The sequence below is a fragment of the Pongo pygmaeus genome, chromosome 7, assembly GCF_028885625.2.
Source record: "Pongo pygmaeus isolate AG05252 chromosome 7, NHGRI_mPonPyg2-v2.0_pri, whole genome shotgun sequence".
NCBI classification, from domain to species: domain Eukaryota; kingdom Metazoa; phylum Chordata; class Mammalia; order Primates; family Hominidae; genus Pongo; species Pongo pygmaeus.
The window spans coordinates 121832124-121858223 of NC_072380.2; the positions used below are offsets into that span (position 1 = coordinate 121832124).

The 26100-nt window shown below is 38.3% G+C and overlaps 1 protein-coding gene across 1 annotated transcript in view; it reads right to left on the reverse strand.

Moving 5' to 3' along the window:
• Positions 1–26100, reverse strand: part of NUDCD1 (NudC domain containing 1) — a 92964-nt gene that overhangs the window by 40389 nt on the left and 26475 nt on the right. Inside the window, exons 3-5 of the mRNA XM_054499878.2 lie at positions 13401–13586; positions 10363–10543; positions 6754–6936 (exon numbers count right to left, since the gene is read on the reverse strand). Coding sequence (XP_054355853.1) covers positions 6754–6936; positions 10363–10543; positions 13401–13586 — 550 coding nt within the window. The remainder of the gene's footprint in view (positions 1–6753; positions 6937–10362; positions 10544–13400; positions 13587–26100) is intronic.

Sequence of the window (26100 nt, forward strand, 5' to 3'; positions counted from 1 at the left end):
TGCAAGGAAGCTCAACAAGATCTAAGACAAGGTTGAAAATCAATACAAAGAAACTTCTAAAGCAATCCAAGAAATGAAGAGATAAACATCTTTAAAAGAAATCAATACAAACTTCTGGAATTGAAAAACTCACTTATGGAATTTCCAAATACAATTGAAAGCTTTATCAACAGACTGGACCAAGCAGAAGAAAGAATTCCAGAACTTGAAGGCCAGTCCTTCAAACTAGTCCAGCTAGACAAAAATAAAGAAAAAGGAATTTTTAAAAAATGAACAAAGTCTCTGAGAAATACGAAATTATGTAAAGTAACCAACCCTATGAACTACTGGCATTCCTGAGAAGAAACACTAAACAAACTGAAAAACATATTTGAGGGAATAATTCAGAAAATTTCCCTAATCCTGCTAGAGAGGCAGACATTCAGGTATAAGAAATCCAGAGAATCCCTGAGAAATACTATACAAAATGAAGATCAACAAGGCATATAGCACTAGACTGTCCAAGGTCAACACTAAAGAAAAAACCTTAAAGGCACCTAGAGAAAAGAGATTACATAGGGGAACCCCATTAGGCTAACAACAGACTTCTCAGCAGAAACCTCACAAGCCAGGAGAGATTGAGGGCCTATTTGCAGAATTTTTAAAGAAATTCCACCCAAGAATTTCATATCCCACTAAACTAAGCTTCATAAGTGAAAGAGAAACAAAATCTTTTCCAGACAAGCAAGCACTAAGAGAATTAGTTACCACTATACCAGCCTTAACAAGAGATCTTTAAGGAAGTTCTAAACAGGGAAACAAAAGAACAGTATCTGCTACCACAAAAACACAAGGACAGAGCCACAGTCCCTGTAAAGCAACTATACAATAGAAACTACAAAGCAATCAGTAACAACTTCATGATAGAATCAAAACTTCACATAACAATATTAACCTTAAATGTAAATGATCAAAACATCCCACTTGAAAGGCACAGAGTGGAAAGCTGGATTTAAAAAAAAAACAAAAAACAAAAAAAAAACAAGGCCCATCTGCATTCTACAAGAGACCCATCTGACACATAATGACACCCACAGGCTCAAAGTAAAGGGCTGGAAAAAAACTTGCTATGCAAATGGAAAACAAAAAGGGCAGGAATCACAATTCTTACATCAGATAAAACAGACTTTAAACCAACAAAGGTAAAAAAGGACAAAGGGCATTACATAATAATAAAGGGTTCAATTCAATGAGAAGACTGAACTATCCCAAATATATATGTGCTCAATATTGGAGCACCCTGATACATAAAAACAAGTACTTCTAGACCTATGGAAAGACTTAGCCACAAGACAGTAGTGGGGAACTTCAACATACCACTCACAGCATCACACAGATCATCAAGGTAGAAAACTAAATAAAAAAATTATGGACTTAAATTTGACATTTAATCTAACAAGACATCTACAGAATACCCCACCCATCAACCACAGAATATAAATCCTACTCATCTACACACAGAACATACTCCAAGATCACTCACATGCTCAGCCATAAAGGAAGTCTCAATAAATTATAAAAAATGAAATCATACCAATCATATTCTAAGATCACAGTGGAATAAAAATAGAAATCAATACCAAGAAGATCTCTCAAAAACCACACAGTATCATGGAAATTATCTGGGATGCAGCAAAAGCAGTGTTAAGAGAAAAGTGCTATGTATCTATCTCAAAAAGTAAGAAAAGTCTCAAATTAATGATTTAATATCACACCCAGAACAAGAAAAAAAAAAAAAACAAATTAACACCAAAGCTAGCAAAAGAAAAGAAATAACTAAACTCAAAGCAGAACTGAATGAAATTGAGACCCAAATATGCAAACAATGAATCCATGAAACCAAAAGTTGGTTTTTTTTTGAAAGGATAAACAAGATCAATAGGCTGTTAGCTAGATTAACAAAAAGAGAGAAGATGCAAATAAACACAATCAGAAATGAAAAGGTAACATTGCAACCAATTCCACAGAAATACAAAAAAAAAAACCCCAGAGACTATTATGAACCCCTGTATCACACAAACTAGAAAATCCAGAGAAAATGGATAAATTCCTAGAAACACAATCTCCCAAGACTGAATCAGAAAGAAACTGAAACCTTAAACAGACCAATATCAACTTCCAAAATTCAATCAATAATAAAAAAATCTATCAACCAAAGAAAGCCCTGGACAGATGGATTCACATCCGAATTCTACTAGACATACAAGGAAAAGCTGGTACCAATTCTACTGAAACTATTCCAAAAAAATCGAGGAGGGGGAACTCCCTCCCTAACTCACTCTATGAAGGCAGCATCAACTTGATACCAAAACCTGGCAAAGACACACACAAATAAAAACTACAGGCCAATATCCCTGATGAACATAGATGTAAAAATCTTCATCAAAATACTGGCAAGCTGAATCCAACAGCACATCAAAAAGTTAATTGACTATGATCAAGTAAGCTTCATTCCTGGGGATGCAAGGTTAGTTTAACATATGCAAATCAATAAATGTGATTCACTACATAAACAGAGTTAAAAACGAAAATCATATTATCACCTCAATAGATGAAGAATAAGTGTTCAGTAAAATCCAACAACTCTTCACTATACAAATCCTTAAGAAACTAGGCATCAAAGGAACATACTTCAAAATAACAAGAGCCATCTATGACAAACTCACAGCCAACATCATACTGAACAGGCAAAAATGAAGCATTCCTCTTGAGAACTGAAACAAGACAAGGATGCTTACTCTTACTGCCCTATTCAACATAGTCCTGGAAGTACTAACCAGAGCAATCAGGCAAAAGAAATAAATAAAAGGTATCCAATTAGGAAAAGTCAAACTTTGCAGATGATGTAATTCTATACCTAGAAAACCCTAAAGATTCCACCAAAAGGCTCCTAGAACTGACAAATGGCTTCAGTAAAGTTTCAGAATACAAAATCAATGTACGAAAATCAGTAGCATTTCTACAAACCAATAATGTTCAAGCTGAGAGCCAAATCAAGAACACAATCCCATTTACTGTAGCTGCCAATAATAATAATAATAATAAAATACCTAGGAATTCATCTAAAAAGGAGGTGAAACATCTCTACAAGGAGAATTACAAAGCACTGCTGAAAGAAATAACAAATGACACAGACAGCTGGAAAGACATTCCAAGCTAATGGATTGGAAGAATCAATATCGTTAAAATGTCCATACTGCTCAAAACAAACTACAGATTAAATGCTATTCCTATCAAACTACCAATGTCATTTTTCACAGAACTAGAAAACACTATTCTAAAATTCATATGGATCCAAAAAAGAGCCCGAATAGCCAAAGCCATCCTAAACAAAAAGAACAAAGCCAGAGGCATCACACTGACTGACTTCAGAGTATACTATAGGGCTACAGTAACCAAAAAAAGTACAAAAACAGATACACAGACCAGTGGACCAAGAAATAAAGCCACACACCTATACCCATCTGATAATCTTTGATAAAGGCGGCAAAAACAAGCAATAGGGAAAGGAGTCCCTATTCAATAAGGGTGCTGGGATAGCTGGCTAGCCATATGCAGAAAAATGAAACTGGTCCCCTACCTCTCACCATATACAAAAATTAACTCAAGATGAACTGAAGATTTAAATTTAAGACCTCGAACTGTAAGAATCTTAGAAGAAAACCTAGGAGACACCATTGTGGACACTGGCCTTGAGAATGAATTATGACTAAGTACTCAAAAGGAATTTCAACAACAAAAAAATTGACAAATGGTACCTAATTAAATGAAAGAGTTCCTCCACAGCAAAAGAAACTATGAGTAAACAAACTACAGAATCAGAGAAAATATTTGCAACTATGCACCCAACAAAAAGTCTAATATCAAGGCTCTATAAGGAACTTAAACAACTGAACGAGCAAAAAACAAATAACTCCATTAAAAAATGGGCAAAAGACATGAACAGCACTTCGCAAAACAAGACATACAAATGGCCAACAAACATGAAAAAATACTCCACATCACTAATCATTAGCACTAATTATCAGAGATTTGCACTTGCAAATCGAAACTACAAGGAGAATATCATCTCACACCAGTCAGAATGGCTATTAATAAAAAGTCAAAAAACAATACATGCTGATAAGGCTGTGGAGAAAAGGGAATGCTGACACACTATTGGTGGGAATGTCAATTAATTCAGCCCCTGTGGAAAGCAGTTTGGAGATTTCTCAAAGACCTTAAAACAGAACAACAATTCAACCCAGTTATCTCAATAGTGGGTATATATACAAAAAATAAATAATTTTTTTTGCCATAAAGACACATGCGCTAGTATGTTCATCACAGCACTATTCACCACAGTAAAGACATGGAATCAACATAGGTGCCCATCAACAGTGGACTGAATAAAAACAATGTGGCACATATACACCATGGAATACTACACAGCCAGGTAAAAGAACAAAATCATGTCCTTTGCAGCAACATGAATGTAGCAAGTGGCCATTATCCTATGCAGATTAGTGCAGGAACAGAAAACCAAATACCACATGATCTCACTTATAAGTGTGAGCTAAACACTGGGTACTCATGGACATAAAGATGGCAACAACACACAATAGGGACTACTAGAGGGGGTAGAAAGGATGGAAAAAGTAACTGTTGGGTACTATGCTCAGTACCTGGGTGACAGGATCAATCATACCCCAAATCTAAGCACCACGCAATACACCCAGGTAAAACAACATTGACATGTACCCCCTCAATCTAAAATAAAAGTTGAAATTTTAAAAATGTATTAATTAATGAAAGGCCATGGATGTAGACTAAAGGTAAAGTCACAGTTTTTTAATCACCTCCCCATTGTATACATTGTTGAATGTATACAAACACCTAAATAACTTTCTCAATTATTGGTTGCTTTGAGTACCTTTCTATGCCTTTAGAGATTGTGTTTTAGGTCTTTAAAAACATGTTATTAAAATGCCAAATAGCCAATAGATAATACCAGTCTTCTTGAAGTTAACAGAAGAGGAAACCAGTATATATATTAATATTCAGAAAGTATTACACATGCCCATCAATGACCAAACTACCCATAATTTTTAAAAATTACAACACTTTTCCTTTATTACTATGAAAATCCTATGACAAAATAAACAATGAATTTGGAGGGAACTCGAGATATAGCATGAGATGTCATCAAGAAAAACAATATCTGTGGTAGTGATTTAAACACATGTGTCCCACTTAGGCTTCAATCTGTCTTGGAACTACATGGTTCCAAGTTATCTGGGCAGAATGGTTCCAAAGATTAAGGCATTCATTCTATTCCCTCGAAATTGCTTACCAAAGGAATTCTAAAGACACATGATCCAGAGAAATAAATAGCTATTCTGGCTAAGCTTTGGATGAGGTTAGCATTATAATTAGACAGAATAGTAACATTTATTCAGGAAAGGATCTTAGGGATAATTTAACAAAAAACGAATCCCATATGAGGAAACCAAGGTGTTAAAAGTCTAAAGAAAAGGCCTACTAAGCACAGGTTTTTGTATTCAGAGGTGCATATATTTATAAACCTGTGGAAAATATTTTTCAATTATATATTACATTAATATTCATTTTTTAAAGCATCCAAAAATAGTAAACCTAGGTTGCTCTGCTTATGGAGTAGCCATTCTTTTATTTCTTTACTTAATCAACGTGCTTTCACTTAAAAATAAAAAGGTAAAACTAATTTTTTAAAATAATTAACTTGTTTAACAAAAAAGGCAGATTCAAAGAATAATATGTAGAATTGTTAAATATTATAAAAATATCTGTTAAGTAAAACATATTATTCTCTGGCTATGAACATCAGCAATATGAACAGTAATTTTTACAGAGGAATGTTCTCTTGAATAGCTTTAAAAGAATGTCTGTTCTTTATATACAAATATAAATTTCTTCTGAAATTCGTTAGTCTTTTCTTTTTTTTTTTTTGAGGCAGTCTCACTGTCACCCAAGCTGGAGTGCAGTGGCACAATCTTGGCTCACAACAACCTCTGCCTCCTAGGTTCATGCGATTCTCCTGCCTCAGCCTCCCAAGTAGCTGGCACTACAGGCGCCCGCCACCACACTCGGATTTTTTTTTGTATTTTTATTAGAGACGGGGTTTCATCGTGTTAGCCAGGATGGTCTCGATCTCCTGACCTTGTGATCTGCCCGCCTAGGCCTCCCAAAATGCTGGGATTACAGGCGTGAGCTGCCTTGCCTGGCCAGTCTTTTCATGCTAAAACATAACCTTCATTCATTCATTCAACATTGATAAAATTATGTGATTCTGCCCTCAAGGAACTTACTTTCAGTTTAGTATAAAAGGTAAGAACAGGTACGTTAGCTTATTTTTTAAAATTAATATCTTTAATATTACACTATTAATACCATCAATACTAATAGCAAATAGACATTTATTTGATAACTATTTATTAAGCACCTAATCAAGGAAGCTAATAAACGATTTTTTTAAAAAACATTTTTGGTAATAACAAAATGATCAAATTAAACCAGTTCATTCACACTATGAAGGTGGTATACCTTATAAAAGACTTCTGGAAAATACATGAGAAAATAAAGAAAAAATTATGCATCTATCTTGCCCTTGTAGAACTATTAACCTAACTGGGAAAACAAAAGACATAAATATATGTTTATGCAAATACAAATAAGCTCTATTAAGAAAAAAATTACCTTTGATTTTCTCTGACATGTCTTCATCCATATTTTCTTCAAGATCTTGACCAGCTTGAACAAATGTGAAAGACTTGTAGGATACAATCATTAGACCATTTCCATCAGGCTCAATAGCAGCATAATGTGGCACTGACTTTCCACGGAGAATATCACGCTTAATAATTTCATATTTTTTACTATCTGTAAGAAAAAGTATTTTAGAACAAAACATTACAAATAAAAACTATTATCAAAATATTTTGATATTTAAAAATTGATTTTAATTATAATTAAATAATTTTAATGTATTATTAAAAGGTACACTATTAAGAGTCTTTTCATAAGGATAAACAATTTACAACCTAATTTTCTGTAAATAAGTCCCTATTTTAAAATACCAGGTCTGGTGAAATTTGTTCCCGATTGTCCTGTCTAATGTGGTAGTCACTGGCCAGAAGTGTCTACTTAAAATTAAGTAAAATTTAAATTCCTCAGTCACGCTAGCCACATTTTAATTGCTCAATAGCCACACATGGCTAGTAGCTATTGAAGTGAATACTACATATATAAAACATGTTCATCTTGGAGAAATCTATTAGACAGCAGTGTCCCAGAACTCCAACATGACTGGCTTACTTGGAATAACAGCTTCTGTATGACCTACCTCTCCTTGACTAAAGCCTGTCTGCCTTCTCAGCAGGTATGTGATAAGTTTCTTCTGAAAATTGACAAACTGAGGACAAGGGAAACATGCAGTGTGGACTATTTTTCTGCCTGCTCTAACTCCTGATAAGGGGCATTTTAACAATGAAATAAATTTATAGCAGAAATGATTTTTTTTTTACACACTCAAGACATTTATCTATATGCTTATAATTAAACATAAATTAGTGCTACTTTTAAGATATAAACAATTAACTGTATTCCAAAAGTTTGACAAATTAAACTTATTTTCCTATAAAGACAGTAATTTTTTGCTTTAAAAAGTACTCAAACATTTTAGCTGACTCCATACTTTTACCTATACTGTTACTCTTTAAAGTGGGTTATACTTGTAGGCTTCATACTGAGTAGTCAGAAGTCACAACTCAATGTCATATTATTGTGAGTTTTTACATAATAATACCATCTGTTCTAAAATATCTCATTGTTTTTACTCAAAATCCTCACCTACATTCACACATTCAATTCACACATATTTAAGAACAGGCTTGTAATTTAATGAATGAACAAAACTCCTACACTTCCCCTATAGATACATGCAGGGCCAAAAGTCCTACTTGACTTTAAAGATCCAAACACAGACATTACATATTTATAGGGTGGCCTTTCCCAACATGCATGGGACAGAAAAGAATAGGAAGTCTCAAAAACTGGATTCCATGGTTAAATATGTGGAGAAATGCTAGGTTAAAATTAAACGTAAATTGTTTTTTGTTTGTCTGAGACAGGGTCTTGCCCTGTTGCCCAGGCTAAAATGCAGTGGCACAATCACAGCTCACTGTAGCCTCAAACTCCCAGGCTCAAGCAATCCTCCTGAGTAGCTGGAACTATAGGTGCACACCACCACGCCAAGCTAATGTTTTTGTAATTTTTGTAAAGACAGTGGCTCACTATGTTGCCCAGACTGGTCTCAAACTCCTGGGCTCAAGTGATCCTCCTGCTTTGACCTCCCAAAGTGCTGAGATTACAGGCATGAGCCTTTGCATCTAACCTAAATTTTTTTTACTCACAATTTTTAGAAACTTTAATATGCTTAATGTGTAATGGAGCTATTTTATGTCCACATTTTCAAACTTATCTGACCATAAATATAATTTATGATATGTTTCATTAAAAATAGTTTACAAAAATACTGTTCTGTTAACTAAAAAGAAAAAGAAAAAAAAAACCAATCATATTAGTAATTGGGAGAGAAGGAACAAGATATAAAAGAAAGATAAAGGGAACAATAAAGAGAATTAATTATTCTACAACTACAATCTTGGGAGATAAAAGGTTAGTCTCAATGTATCTGTCCAGTTGAGGCAAAGAAATGAAGACGAAGGGGATGGAGAAGACAGAGCTGGAGCAGAGTACTGCTATGTTCTGAGGCAATGTGATGAGTTACCACAGATTGAGAAAAAGATGTTACAGAACCAAGCGTCTTGGAGAAAGGAGGAGGAATATGCATGACAATGTCTCCTGTAAGATTCTGAATTATGTACCTTAAAAAAATTAAGGCTTCCATTATCTAAAGCAGGGGTTCTGCAAACTAGGACCCTTGAGCCAAAGCTGAATCTAGGCCTATTTTTGTATGGCCTGTGAGCTAAGCATGAATTTTATATTTTTAAATTGTTAAAATAGTAATATTTAAAGAATAATATTTAAATATATGTCAAAAAAACATAAAATTCAAATTTTAATGTCCATAAAGTATGACTGGAACACAACTATACTCATTCATTTATATATTGTCTATGGCTGCTTTTGCACTGTGTGGGCATACTTGGATAGCTGTGACATAGATCTTATGGTTACCAACTGGGATTTCAAAAAAGTTTTCTAATATCTAATTTAAAGTTTAAAGTTACTGTGTTCCTCCAGAGATAAAACTACAAAGAACTAATAAAAAACCACAAAGAACTAATAAATTATATTGAATACTTCAAAGAACAAATCCAGGAGACTTATTCAGTTTATTTATAAACTATTTTGAGATATCTATTAGATAGATAGATAGAAAGATAGATGGCTGTTTTAGAATAAAAGGCAAAACCCTCTTAGGAAACAAATACTAATAGTCTTTATTGAATTGCAAACTAGCAGCTATGGTAAAGAAATATTTTTCTACAGAGATGAATGATATTAACTTACTCATAAATGAGTCAGCTAATAAAAACTACTGAGAAAAAGAGCACAGAGTCATTACGGAAACAAGCATTCTCAGTACTCAACTACAGTTAAAAAAGAAAACACTCAATGAGTCAGCACGAACTAAGCAAAGGCAAAGAGATTTCTTAATACCTTAAAGAAATCCTAATTAATTCATGAGATTGTAATTTTTAATGTCAAGTTAGAAGCTTGACAGACAGATTCAAACAGACCAAAGTTCAGGACTATTCTAAACTGGGGAGCACAACAGGTGAGAAAAAGTAACAGTTTTCCTAAATGTAGAAACAAATAATGAAGTTCAATTAGATTTAAAAGAAATAATACCTGTAATTTAATGAAATAAAGACATTCATTTCCAAATGAGTATTTATATTTATTTACATTTAAATTACACTATAATTTATTAATTTACATTTAGTTTTAGGTATAAATTTTTGTGTATCACACATATATATGCATATATTTTTGTATATATTAAAAATATGCCTGTTAAATTATTCAAAATTTATATAACAATGTCTTCTTTTATATAAAAGGCATAATTGGCTGTGGATGCACACTGCAATTTTTTTTCTACAAAATATACCTGAGGAAAAACTATCTATACATATTCATTCCACCAGTGGTGGCAGGTGCCAGAATTGTAACACAATGCCCAAGAAACAGCAAACAGTATTTACAGGGACAGCTTTGCGTTTCAAAATCTACTAAATAATGCCAACCAGTAAAGAGAGATTCAGACTTTTGTTTTACCTTTATTTTTCTTACTGATAGTGACCCACTCCAGAGAAACATAGAAACCACTTCCTTTCATATCCAATTCCTCTTTCTCTATTCGAAGAAGTAGGGTAGCTATAGAATGTTCTTCAGCATTTAGCAATGAGATACTGTGAATTATAATAAAAGGATCCCCAAGTTCTTCATTAAACATAATCTACAAAACAAAATTACACACATAAAAAAGTGTACATAATTACATGAACACAGATAGTATAGAGGGAATACATAGGATTCTGGTGATTCAACAGTTATTTTGGATACTATTACAAGAAATTTAAAAATAAAAAGGCCTTTACATAAAGACTGCAAGTTTAGATAATGTTCCCTGAGGATAGAACTTTTAAGAAAATATTTATTTGTATAAGAAAAAAACCTGATCATTAGTCTTGGCTACCTTGCTTACTCTCAGTTTCTAGCTATTGTATATGAGTGTGCATGTGTGTATGCCTTTTTCCTGTTTTTTGTTTGTTTATTCTCTGGAAGTTTACAAAGGCAAGAGTAAAAAACATTGAAGAATAAATCACCAAAACATGTTTTTTCTCAAAATCAAAAGAGCCTATTAGCATTTAAGAATAAGTTAACAAACTCTATTTAAAATATAATCCTAAAGTATTTTTTGAAAAGCAAAAAGCATCATATAAAAACGCACAAAATCTTATCTAAGCATCATACAGAAACACACAAAATCTTATTAAATTCTTTCTTATACCCCAAACACAAGATCTCAACAACTATTACATTTTTAAGAGTAAATACAAAATAGAGAAGGTTTTAAGGCTGCTTCCTAAACAAGATTTCCAAATAAGATATGGACAGTCGAGAAAAAGCCTAACTGAAAAAAAAGTAGCTTTAAAAAACAAAAACAAAAAACAAAAAACAAAACCTGTACCTGGAATCCCCACATATCTACTCTTACTTGAAAATCTACAAAGAAAAATGTGCTTTAATGTCATCAACTTCCCTATGTATTTGAACATCTGCCAAAATCATTCAAGTAGTGGGCCTTCAGAATCCATTCTTAAGATTTCCATAAACAGAAAAAGCAAAAGCTTAAAAAAAAAAATCCTTAAATATTCAAAACAGAGATGACAGATGAAGGCAGGTTTGTATTGGTTGATTGGGTTTTGCTATTGTTTGGGGGAATAGTGGAAACAAAAGGGAAGAACAGAAAATGACAAGTTTTGGCAAGAACAAGTAGCTAGTTTATTGTTTCTTTTTTTCTTTCTAGTATGAGTGAAAGGAACTGGAATGAAACCAAAAGAGTAGATGGCGTACTTTTAAAAATTGTTAGGCTGAAGTTTCTAGTTTTCTGAACAAGCCCAGCATCTAAACTGTGATACCGTTGATACACGGCACTTCCATGGTATTAGAGGCAACACATTTGGAAAGCAAGCTGTCTCCTTTAATTTCTCTTCTTAAACTTCAGTAATCACCAACACCACCACCCTTGGCCCCCTTACCCCCCACCATGCTCCGTAATCACTTCTACTTTTAGCTTCTCTGTTATATTAATTACCCTAAAGTCCTAAAACCCTCCTGAATTGTTTCTTAAAGTGACCAATATTCCACAGTATCCCTCCCACCTCAATTAATGCCCAAGTCTCCTCCCTCTCCCACCAGTACCTAGTCAAAACTATTATTAGCTGAAAACATCTCTGAAGGGAGCTTATTTCATTAGGGCAGCATACGCTAAACAAGGCACAAGGTAGATTTAAGTTTTTAAATTTATTTAAAAGATATTATTGAAGGTTTAATACATGCCAAGGGGATACACAAAACAAAACCAAAAGAAGTATAAGCCCATATGAAATAATGTGTGGTATTATTTTTAAGATGAAAGTGAGCCAAGTAGGTTTGTCCTGTTCAAAATCTACAGAATCCATACAGCTCAATACCAGATAAATTCCCACTCATATCTCTCCTGCCCATTATTCTCAAAATACCTTCCAACTGTTTCAGGTAGCTGTGCTACATACCACATTACTTCTGTTTTTCAGAAAAATAAAAGTTGTTACTAAAGGCCAAAACAGAAATTGTCACAGTATCCAATGAACATCTGAAACTGTGAATGCAACAGGCTCTTGTAAACAGGCTACTGCTGTTCTGGTTATTTACTGTGTATTCTGAACATACTATAATTTGGTAGTATAACATTTAGTATAACTTAGTAAGGTAGGTAAACCATTTGGTTCTAAGACCTAACTGGTTTTTCTCAAGTAATTAAAGCCTGGTCTTTGTAGGCATCTGTTGGTCAGATGAAATTATTTTATAAGACATAAATATATTAAGCTCGCATCTCTTTATTTACCCAGAACTAAAGGCTACCTGCTGAGATTCAGACAGTAGCAATATTACAATACACTTATTAGCATAACTCAAAGGAGCTGAAGCAGTAAACTAAATCTTTTGATTATCTACTTGGCCTCATTTTCTTCTACTTTCAAAAACTGTAGTTCTAGAGAAATTAATTCCTTATTTATTACTATTAAAATCCTAACCTACCATTTAGATTTATATCTAATTTTTTAAATTAAAGTAAAAATGTTGTCTTGGAAATTGGCATATAACTATGTATTTATATCATGTATTTTTCTAAGTAGAGAATATTCTGGTAATTTGACCACTATTTGACCAATGTAAACATCCCAGCAAATCTAACATAACGGCAGAGGAGAAAAACATCCTAACATAAGCTTTTGGTCAACTCTTCAAGAATGAGGAGGCAATGTCAATGCTTAATGAAGTACTCTACGCATGTAAGATGTCTGCTGAAAAATGAATGCAATTCTTGACAACTGTACTGACTCCAGATCAAAACAGGAGTGGTTAATGTAACAGTTTGTGAAAAATATACATTTTATAATTTAGTTAAAAAGAGATCCAAAACATTATATATCAAACAAACAACAGATCACATGTAAACCATCCTTGAAAAGTGTCATTTTAAAATAAGTAGGGTGTAATTTACATATACTTTCTGGACTTTGCATAAGTCTTAAACAAACCCTCACCTCCCATTTTTCAGAAGCACTATTTCCACGTTCACCTGTTCCAATGACATACAATCTTCCAGTTCCATCTGACAAGGTAACCCAGGTAGAAGATGAGAAATGGATAGATGCACAAAGACGGTTGTCACATGCTGTCAAATCTGTAGGAAGTCGAAACACCTCTCGTGGTTTTCCTAAGGCAGTGTCCTAAAAAGAAGACCAAACATTATACATTAATCTCTTCCCCTTCATTGATCCACACACACAAAATAAATATCTGCAGTGTGGTGGTTTCTCTCCTTTTTAAGAGTTGGAGTCTGATTCCTCCTCCTTTGATGTGAGCTGTCCTACTGATTCAGTTTTAACAAAAATATATAGTAGATGTGACAGATGGTATGTGACTTCTAGAACTAGGTCATAAAAGACTTTACATCTTTTACCTCACTCTCTCTCTTGGATCACACATTCTGGAGGGAGGCTAGCTACCATGCTATGAATACGCTTAAGGTAGCCTCATGGACAGACCCACATGGGGAAGAAATGATGGCTCTTGCCAACAATCAGCATTCCATGAGTTAATCATTTCGAAAATGTAATCTTTAGCCCTAGTCAAGGCTTCAGATGACTGCAGCCCTGGCTATCGTTTTGGCTATAAACTCATGAGCCAGACCACCCACCTGAACTACTCCCTGATTTCTGACCATAGAAACTGTGTGATATGATAAGTGGTTATTGTTTCAAGTCACTAAGTTTTGAAGTTGTCATATGACAGAAAACTAATACAATGCAGTAATCTAGTTTTCATTCTCTTAATTTTAGAGTTAAAGATCAGTATTTTTAACTCACTAGTTAGAAATACCACATCATGTTCAAAATGCCTACAGACACCAGTCTGCGGTATGAAAACACTACATTTAGCCTACTACGAATCTAGGTTTTTGTTAACAAATTTTAATTGGTCTATGTACTTATAATGTAAAGTTATGAGTTGCTGCTAGGGTTTGAATGTGGTATCCTCCCCAAAAGCTGAGTTAAAACCTAATAACCAAAGTGATGTTACTAGAAGTTAGGGCCTCTGATCATTAGGGCTCCACACTGGTGATTGGGATTACGTAACATTAGAGAAGGGACTGAAAGAGGGAGTTTGTCTCTTTTCCCCCCTCTGCCTTCTGTCATATGAGGACATATTATGCCTCCTTTCTGGAGGATGCAATGTTCAAGGCATCATCTTGGAAGCAGAGACTGAACCCTTACCAGACACCAAACCTGCCAGTACCTGGATCTTGGAATTCTCAGCTTCCAGAACTCAGAGAAATAAATTTCTATTCTTTATAAATTACCAATTCTCAGGTATTTTGTTACAGCAGCACAAATGGACTACAACAGTTACATCATTAAAATGTTTTACAAGATAATATATTTTTAAAGGTCTATAATTCAGAAGATAAACTTCCTCTCATATACCAAACTGCACTCAAATTTAACCATTTGGTTTTGTTGCTAAACTTTACAAGTTTTTCTATAGGAGAAAAGTAATCCTTTATATCCATATTTCATTACCTGCTCCTAGAACTTAGATCTATATATGCTATAACATTTAAGTAAACTGTATACAATGTCCTTACTGGCCACAAAATTTTTGGTGACCCATTTTTCCTTTCTAAAGCACCTAATTTAGCTTTCTCCGAAACAGCACCTTTCCTTCCTTTCATATTTTACTGCTTTATATAATATTAAATTAAATAATAAATACACAATGGCAAGCAGAGCTCACATTAAGTTTGTAGAATGGTCATCTGAGTATCAGTGATCTAAAACCACAAGCAAGAAACAGAATCATACCAGCATAGTATTAAGTAGCCTATTAATAGTAAACATTAAGCTTACCGTGGTCTTCCATCAGTATGTTTTACAGAGAGAACAGAGACTATCAATTAACCCATTTGGTCTGTTAAGTGGAGGTCAATTAAGATAAATTTTACTGTAGGTCACATCATTTAGAGCATGATGTGGTATTTCCAGTTAGTGAAATAAAAAGAAAACAGACTAGTCCACAAATGCTACTGGGACACCAGAGAACTTCTGGGAAAAATTAAACTTATTCTCTCCCTCATACCATAAACAAAAATATTCCATATTCCAGTAGATCAAGTGTCTAAGTGTGTTAAAGGAAAAGGAAAATAATACTGTTCTTATAATCTCAGGATAGAAAAAGTCTTTCTACATGTAAATAAAAGGCATGTAAGAGAAAGGGAGATAAGTTTTTGTCATAAATATAACTCAGGGCTAATATGTATAACATAAAAAGAGCCCTTAAAACTTAACAAGAAACATATGATTATTTAAAATGTTTAGGGGGATGGGCAGATCATGGCAGACGGGAGGCAGGACTAGATTGCAGCTCCAACTCTGATGGACAGAGCAGCCTGTGGTGCCTCGCATCATGATTTTTTGCTCCAGAATGACAGCAGGAATAAATCAGGAAAGCCGAGAGAACCCACAGACCCTCTGAAGGAAGTGGATTGCTCCTACAGGACCCGGGAGACACACCCCAAATACTGTGAGTACCCAAACTGTGGAAGTGGGAAAGAGAGATCCCTCAAACACATACCCCCACTATGGAACCTGAAGGTCTACGTTATGGGAGAAGATTCTGACCTTACCTGGAACTGAGTCAATTGAGAGAGCTGAGCAAAATACAGGGGTAGAGAGAGGAAGCAGCAGGCAAAGCCTTGTCAGCTCCCTGGGTTCCCTAACAAACCATTTCTGCCTGTCCTCACAGGGGTCCTTCGGGAGGGCAGCCAGAGTCACCGGGGAAAGGCCACAGGGAAAAGGAAATTGACAGCTGAACTTTGTAACATTTTGAACTGATGGAGATGTCTCCTTCCCAGAACTCAGGGAAGGGCGTGAATCTGGTGGGCAGACTCCACAGGCGGGTGAAGAAGGAAAGCCATATTTGCTTTTGCAGCTGGGAAACAGGTAGCCTGGGGCAAGTTCTCAGCCCTGCTTGCCCACTCCCTGGAAACAGACTTGGTGCTGTTAGTGGAGGCATGGTGGGAGTGAGACAGGCCCCTCAGATTGCATGGGAGTTAGGTGAGGCCTGTAACTGCTGGTTTTCCCCCACTTCCCTGACCAATCTGCATGACTCAGCAGAGGCAGCCATAATCCTCCTAGGAACACAACTCCATTGACCTGGAAACCTCACCCCCATCCCCCACAGCAGCTGTGGCAAGAAATGCCCAAGGAGAGCCTGAGCTCAGACATGCCTAGCCCTGCCCCCACCCAATGGTCCTTCCCTACCCACCTTGGGAACTCTAGACAAAAGGCATATACTCTTGGGAGTTCTACAGCCCCATCCACTGTTTGTTCCTCCCCATACTACCACAGCTGATGCTCTCCAGAAAGCACCACCTCCTAATAGAGAGCCAACCAGCATAAAAATAGTGCATTAAATCACCAAAGCTAAGAACCCTCACAGAGTCCATTTCACCCCGCTGACACCTCCACAGGGACAGGTGCTGGTATCCACGGCTGAGAGACCCACAAATGGTACACAACACAGGACTCCGTGCAGACAACCCCAGTACCAGCCTGGAGCCTGGTAGACTTGCTGGGTAGCTAGATCCAGAAGAGAGATAACAATCACTTCAGCTCGGCTCTCTCAGGAGGACACATCCATAGGAAAAGGGGGAGACTACTATGTCAAGGGAACACCCATGGGACAAAAGAATCTGAACAACAGCCTTCAGCCCTAGACTTTCCCTCTGACAGAGCCTACCCAAATGAGAAGGAACCAGAAAATCAAGTCTGGTAATATGACAAAACAAGGTTCTTTAACACCCCCCCGAAAATCACAATAGCTCACCAGCAATGAATCCAAACCCAGAAGAAATTCCTGATTTACCTGAAAAAGAATTCAGGAGGTCAGTTATTAAGCTAATCAGGGAGGCATCAGAGAAAGGCAAAGCCCAACGTAAGGAAACAAAAAAAATGATACAAGAAGTGAAAGGGGAAATATTCGATGAAACAGCATAAATAAAAAGCAATCAAAACTTTAGGAAACAATGGACACACTTACAGAAATCCAAAATGCTCTGGAAAGTCTCAGCAATAGAATCAAACAAGTAGAAGAAAGAAATTCAGAGCTCGAAGACACGGTCTTTGAATTAACCCCATCGAACAAAGACAAAGAAAAAATAATAAGAAAATATGAACACGCCTCCAAGAAGTCTGGGATTATGTTAAATGACCAAACCTAAGAATAATCAGCATTCCTGTGGAATAAGAGAAATCTGAAAGTTTGGAAAACATATTTGGTGGAATAATCGAGGAAAACTTCCCCGGCCTTGCTAGATACCTAGACATCCAAATACAAGAAGCACAAAGAACACCTGGGAAATTCACTGCAAAAAAATCATCGCCTAGGCACATAGTCATCAAGCTATCTAAAGTTAAGGTGAAGGAAAGAATCTTAAGAGCTGTGAGACAAAGGAACCAAGTAACCTATAAAGAAAAACCTGTCAGATTAACAGCAGATTTGTCAGCAGAAGCCCTACAAGCTAGAAGGGATTGGGGCCCTATCTTCAGTCTTCTCAAACAAAACAATTATCAAGCAAGAATTTTGTATCCAGAGAAACAAAGCTTCATATATGAAGGAAAGATAGTCTTTTTCAGACAAACAAATGCTGAGAGAATTCACCACTACCAAGCCACTGTCAGGTCTCTGAGCCCAAGCTAAGCCATCATATCCCCTGCACGTATACATTCAGATGGCCTGAAACGACTTAAGATCCACAAAAGAAGTGAGAATAGTCTTAACTGATGACATTCCACCATTGTGATTTGTTCCTGCCCCACCCTGATAGGATATATTCTCCCCCACCCTTAAGAAGGTACTTTGTAATATTCTCCCCTGCCCTTAAGAAAGTACTTTGTAATATTCTCTCCGCCCTTAAGAATGTACTTTGTATGCCCTTAAGAATGTACTTTGTACGCCTATCCCAAACCTATAAGAACTAATGATAATCCCACCACCCTTTGCTGACTCCTTTTTCGGACTCAGCTCTCCCACACCCAGGTGAAATACACAGCCTTGTTGCTCACATAAAGCCTGTTTGGTGGTCTCTTTACACAGATGCACCACACATTTGGTGCCGGAGACCCAGGACAGGACGACTCCTTTGGGAGACCAGTCCCCTGTCCTCTCCCTCACTCCATGAGGAGATCCATCTACAACCTCGGGTCCTCAGACCAACCAGCCCAAGGAACATCTCACCAATTTCAAATGGGGTAAGCGGCCTTTTCACTCTTTTCTCCAGCCTCTCTTGTTACCCTTCAATCTCCCTGTTCTTCCAATTCCAGCTCTTTTTCCTCTCTAGTAGAGACAAAAGGGACACATTTTATCCGTGGACCCAAAACTCCAGCACCAGTCATGGACTCGGGAAGTCTTCCCTTGGTGTTTAATCACTGCAGGGACACCTGCCTGATTATTCACCCACACTCCATTGGTGTCTGATCACTGCAGGGATGCCTGCCTTGGTCATTCACCAACATTCCCTTGGTGGCAAGTCAAGTGCGGGGATGCCTGCTTTGGTTGCTCACCCACATTGCAGCCCAGGGCTGCTCATTACCTCCCTTATCCCTGTCTCTACCCTCTCTTTTCTCTGGGCTTGCCTCCTTCTATATGGGCAACCTTCCACCCTCCATTCCTCCTTTTTCTCCCTTAGCCTGTGCTCTTAAAAACTTAAAACCTCTTCAACTCACACCTGACCTAAAACCTAAGCATCTTATTTTCTTCTGCAACACCGCCTGGCCCCAATACAAACTCGACAATGATTCTCAATAGCCAGAAAATGGCACTTTTGATTCCTCCATCATACAAGATCTAGATAATTCTTCTCATAAAATGGGCAAATGGTGTGTGGTGCCTGATGTCCAGGCATTCTTTTACACATCGGTCCCTTCCTAATCTCTGCTCACAATGAGACTCATCCCAAATCTTTCTTCTTTCTCTCCTGTCTGTTCCTTCAGTCTGCACCCCAAGCTCTGAGTCCTGTGAATCCTTTTCTACAGACCCATCTGACCTCTCCCCTCCTCCCCAGGCTGCTCCTTGCCAGGCCAAGCCAGGTCCCAACTCTTCTTCAGCCTCCACTCCCCCACCCTATAACCCTCCTATTACCTCCCCTCCTCACACCAGGTCTGGCTTAGTTTCGTTCTGTGACTAACCCTCCCCCACCTGCCCAACAATTTCCTCTTAGAGAGGTGGCTGGAGATGAAGGCATAGCCAAGGTTAATGCTCCTCTTTCTTTATCAGACCTCTCCCAAATCAGTTAGCGTTTCGGCTCTTTTTCATCAAATATGAAAACCCAGCCCAGTCCATGGCCCGTTTGGCAACAACCCTTAGACGCTTTACCGCCCTAGACCCAGAGGGGCCAGAAGGCTGTCTTATTCTCAATATGCATTTTATTACCCAACCCACTCCCTACATTAAAAAGAGCTCCAAAAATTAGATTCTGGCCCTCAACCCCACAACAGGACTTAACTGACCTCGCCTTCAAGATGTACAATAATAGAGAAGAGTTGCAATTACTTGCCTCCACTGTGAGAGAAACCCCAGCCACATCTCCAGCACACAAAAACTTCAAAAAGCCTAAACTGCAGGGGCCAGGCGTTCGTCCAGGACCGCCTCCCCAAGGATCTTGCTTCAAGTGCCAGAAATCTAGCCACTGGGCCAAGGAATGCCCGCAGCCTGGGATTCCTCCTAAGCCGTCTCCCATCTGTGTGGGACCCCAATGGAAATCAGACTGTCTAACTCGCCCGGCAGCCACTCCCAGAGCCCCTGGAACTCTGGCCCAAGGCTCTCTGACTGACTCCTTCCCAGATCTTCTCAGCTTAGTGGCTGAAGACTGACACTGCGCGATCGCCTTGGAAGCCTACAGGACCATCACAGACGCTTTGGGTAACTCTTACACTGGAGAGTAAGTCTGTCCCCTTCTTAATCAATATGGAGGCTACCCACTCCACATTACCTTCTTTTCAAGGGCCTGTTTCCCTTGCCTCCATAACTGTTGTGGGTATTGACGGCCAGGCTTCTAAACCTCTTAAAACTCCCCAACTCTCATGCCAACTTGGACAACATTATTTTATGCACTCCTTTTTAGTTATCCTCACCTGCCCAGCTCCCTTATTAGGTTGAGACATTTTAACTAAATTATCTGCTTCCCTGACTATTCCTAGGCTACAGCCACACTTCATTGCTGCCTTTTTCCCCCGTTGAAAGCCTCCTTCACATCCTCCCCTTGTATCTCCCCACCTTAATCCACAAGTACAGGACACCTCTACTCCCTCCCTGGCAACGGATCATGCACCCCTTACCATCCCATTAAAACCTAATCACCCTTACCTTGCTCAATGCCAATATCCCATCCTATAGCACGCTTTAAAAGGATTAAAGCCTGTTATCACCTGCCTGCTATAGCATGGCCTTTTAAAGCCTATAAACTCTCCTTACAATTCCCTCATTTCACCTGTCCAAAAACTGGACAAGTCTTACAGGTTAGTTCAGGAACTGCGCCTTATCAATCACCCCATGGTGCCAAACCCATATACTCTCCTATCCTCAACACCTCCCCTCCACAACCCATTATTCTGTTCTAGATAAACCTAGCTGACCCCATAAATCCTAAATTCTTTCCTCACTCCCCTTTCCAATCCTTAAAAAACAGCCCTAAAAGCTGCTCCCACACTAGCTCTCCCTAACTCATCCCTTTTTTCATTACACACAGCCAAAGTGCAGGGCTTTGTGGTTGGAATTGTTACACAAGAGCTGGGACCGTGCCATGTAGCCTTTCTGTCCAAACAACTTGACCTTACTGTTTTAGGCTAGCCCCCACATTATTCCTGATATCACACCTGACCTCCACGACTGTATCTCTCTGATCCACCGGGCATTCAGTCTATTTCCCCATATTTCCTTCTTTCCTGTCCCTCACTCTGACCATACTTGGTATATTGATGGCAGTTCCACCAGGCCTAATTGCCACTCACCAGCAAAGGCAGGCTATGCTATAGTATCTTCCCCATCTATCCTTGAGGCTACTGCTCTGCCCCCCTCCACTACCTGTCAGCAAGCTGAACTCATTGCCTTAACTCGGGCCCTCACTCTTGCAAAGGCACTACACGTCAATATTTATATTGACTCTAAATATGCCTTCCATATCCTGCATCACCATTCTGTTATATGGGCCAAAAGAGGTTTCCTCTCTACACAAGTGTCCTCCATCATTAATTCCTCTTTAATAAAAACTCTTCTCAAGGCTGCTTTACTTCCAAAGGAAGCTGGAGTCATTCACTGCAAGGGCCATCAAAAGGCATCAGATCCCATCGCTCAGGGCAACGCTTATGCTGATAATGTAGCTAAAGAAACAGCCAGCTTCCAACTTCTGTCCCTCAGGGCCAGTTTTTCTCCTCATCGGTGACTCCCACCTACTCCCCCACTGAAACTTCCACCTATCAATCTCTTCCCACACAAGGCAAATGGTTCTTGGACCAAGGAAAATATCTCCTTCCAGCCTCACAGGCCCATTCTATTCTGTTGTCATTTCATAACCCCTTCCATGCAGGTTACAAGCCGCTAGCCCGTCTCTTAGAATCTCTCATTTCCTTTCCATCGTGGAAATCTATCCTCAAGGAAATCCCTTCTCAGTGTTCCATCTGCTATTCTACTACTCCTCAGGGATTGTTCAGGCCCACTCCCTTCCCTACACATCAAGCCTGGGGATTTGTCCCTGCCCAGGACTGGCAAATTGACTTTACTCACATGCCCCAAGTCAGGAAACTAATATACCTCTTGGTTTGGGTAGACACTTTCACTGGATGGGTAGAGGCCTTTCCCACAGGGTCTGAGAAGGCCACTGTGGTCATTTCTTCCCTTCTGTCAGACATAACTCTTCGGTTTGGCCTTCCCACCTCTATACTGGCCTTTATTGTTCAAATCACCCAAGCAGTTTCTCAGGCTCTTGGTATTCAGTGGAACCTTCATACCCCTTACTGTCCTCAATCTTCAAGAAAAGTAGAACGGACTAATGGTCTTTTAAAGACACACCTCACCAAGCTCAGCCTCCAACTTAAAAAGGACTAGACAGTACTTTTACCTCTTGCCCTTCTCAAAATAAAGCCTGTCCTCGAGATGCTACAGGGTACAATCCACTTTAACTTTTATATGGATGCACTTTCTTGCTTGGCCCCAACCTCATCCCAAACACTAGCCCTCTAAGCGACTATCTTCCTGTCCTCCAGCAGGATAGACAGGAAATTCGCCAGGCTGCTAATCTTATTAAGAATCTGACCCCTCAAACTCTACAACCTTGGTGGACTGGACCCCACTTAGTCATCTATAGTACCCCAATGGCTGTTCGTCTGCAGGACCCCCGCATTAGGTTCATAGATCCAGAGTAAAGCTGTGCCTGTCAGCCAGCCAGCCTGATTTCTTCTCTTCCTCTTGGAAGTCGCAAGTACTCCCCCCTACTTCCCTTAAACTCACTCGCATTTCTGAAGAACAGTAATAATCCTTATAAGCCTAATACAACCCTTCATTCTATTAGGTCTATTTGTCCTTACCCTGCTTTTTGCAACAGGGCTTTATGCAGTCACTCTCACTACTTGGACTGCACCCCAAAAACTTGTCATCCCTACTATCACCTGTCTAGTCATACTCCTATTCACCATTCTCAACTACTTGTAAATGCCCTGCCCTTGTTTACACTGCCAGTTTACACTTTTCTTCCAAACTACCGTAGTGGATATCTTCTGGTACTAGCCCCAATCCACCACTCTTGACTCTCCCTCTTGGAGTGGATAGATGATCTCTGCTGACAGGGTACACTCCAATACTTTCACCCTGATGAAGTCCTATTCTTTACTTTTATACTCACTCTTATTCTTGTTTCCGTTCTTATGCCATCCTCTACCTCTCCCCAGCTATCTCCACCACACTATCAATCTCACTCACTCTCTCCTAGCCATTTCTAATCCTTCTTTAACAAACAATTGCTCGCTTTGCATTTCTCTTTCCTCCAAAATCGCCAAGGCCTCTATTTACTCACTGCTAAAACAAAAGGGACTCTGTATATTTTTAAATGAAGAGTGTTGTTTTTACCTAAATCAGTCTGGCCTGGTATATGACAACATAAAAAAAAAACTCAAGGATAGAGTCCAAAAACTCACCAACCAAGCAAATAATTACGTTGAACCCCCCCACCCCCGGCCCCCACTGGGCACTCTCTAATTGGATGTCCTGGGTCCTCCCAATTCTTAGTCCTTTAATACCTGTTTTCCTCTTTCTTTTATTGAGAGCTGTGTCTTCCATTTAGTTTCTCAATTCCTACAAAACCACATCCAGGCCATCACCAATCATTCTATATGACAAATGCTCCTTCTAACAACCCCACAATATCACCTCTTACCCCAACAAAATCTTTCTTCAGTTTAATCTCTCCCACTCTATGTTCCCATGCAGCCCCTAATCCCTCTCAAAGCCACCCTGAGAAACATCGCCCATTATCTCTGCATACCACCCCCCAAAAATTTTCACCACCCCGACACTTCACCACTATTTTGTTTTGTTTTTCTTATTAATATAAGAAGACAGGAATGTCAGGCCTCTGAGCCCAAGCTAAGCCATCATATCCCCTGTGACCTGCATGTATACATCCAGATGGCCTGAAACGACTGAAGATCCACAAAAGAAGTGAAAACAGCCTTAACTGATGACATTCCACCACTGTGATTTGTTCCTGGCCCACCCTAACTGATATGATATATTCTCCCCTGCCCTAAAGAAGGCACTTTGTAATATTCTTCCCACCCCCGCTCTTAAGAAGGTACTTTGTAATATTCTCTCCGCCCTTAAGAATGTACTTTGTACGCCTATCCCAAACCTATAAGAACTAATGATAATCCCACCACCCTTTACTGACTCCTTTTTTGGACTCAGTCCGCCTGCACCCAGGTGAAATAAACAGCCTTGTTGCTCACACAAAGCCTGTTTGGTGGTCTCTTTACACGGACGTGTGTGACAGCCACCACTACGGAACTGCTAAAAGGAGCTCTACATCTTGAAACAAATCCTAGAAACACATCAAAACAGAACCTGTTTAAAGCATAAATCACACAGGACCTATGAAACAAAAATACAATTAAAAAAAATGCATACAGGCAACAAAGAGCATGATGACTAGAATGGTACCTTACATCTCAATACTAACATTGAATGTAAATGGTCTAACTGCTCCACTTAAAAGATACAGAATTGCAGAATGGATAAGAATTCACCAACCATTTGCTGCCTTCAAGACACTCACCTAACACATAAAGATTCACATAAACTTAAGGTAAAAGGGTAGAAAAAGACATTTCATGCAAATGGCACCAAAAATGAGCAGGAGTAGCTATTCTTATATCAGACAAAACAAACTTTAAAGCAACAGCAGTCAAAAAAGGCAAAGAGGGACATTATATAATGATAAAAGGCCTTGTCCAATAGGAAAATATCACAATCCTAAACATATATGCACCTAACACTGGAGCTCCAAAATTTATAAAACAATTACTAATAGATCTATGAAATGAGATAGCAACACAATAATAGTGGGGGACTTCAATGCTCCACTAACAGCCCTACACAGGTCATCAAGACAGAAGGTCAACAACGAAACAATGGATTTAAACTATACCCTGGAACAAATGGACTTAACAGATATATACAGAACATTTAATTCAACAACTACAGAATATACATTCTATTCAAAACCATGGAAATTAATTAACTGCTCCTGAATGATCATTGGGTCAAAAAATGAAATCAAGATGGAAATTAAAAAATTCTTCGAACTGAAGACAATAGTGACACAACCTATCAAAACCTCTGGGACACAGCAAAGGCAGTACTAAGTGGAAAGTTCATAGCCCTAAACACCTACATCGAAAAGTCTGAAAGAGCACAAACAGACAATCTAAGGTCACACCTCAAAGAAGTAGAAAAACAAAAACAAACCAAACCCAAAATCAGCAGAAGAAAGAAAATAACCAAGATCAGAACAGAACTAAATGAAATTGAAACAAACAAAAAAACGCAAAAGGTAAAAGAAACAAAAAGTTGGTTCTTTGAAAAGATAAATAAAATGCACAGACCATTAGCAAGATTAATCAAAAAATGAAGAGAGAAAATCCAAATAAGCTCAATAAGAAACAAAATGGGAGACATTACAATTTAAAAATTACCAATAAAAAAAGTCCAGGACCAGACTGGGTGTGGTGGCTCACGCCTGTAATCCCAGCACTTTGGGACGCCGAGGCAGGTGGATCACGAGGTCAGGAGATCGAGACCATCCTGGCTAACACAGTGAAACCCAGTCTCTACTGAAAATACAAAAAAATTAGCTGGTCGTGGTGGCAGGCGCCTACAGTCCTAGCTACTCGGGAGACTGAGGCAGGAGAATGGCGTGAACCCAGGAGGCGGAGCTTGCAGTGAGCCGAGATTGCGCCACTGCACTCCAGCCTGGGTGACAGAGCGAGAGTCCGTCTCAAAAAAAAAAAAAAGTCCAGGACCAGACAGACTCACAGCAGAATTCTACCAGATGTTCAAAGAAGAATTGGTACCAATCCTATTGACACTATTCCACAAGACAGAGAAAGAGGGAAGCCTCCCTAAATCATTCTATGA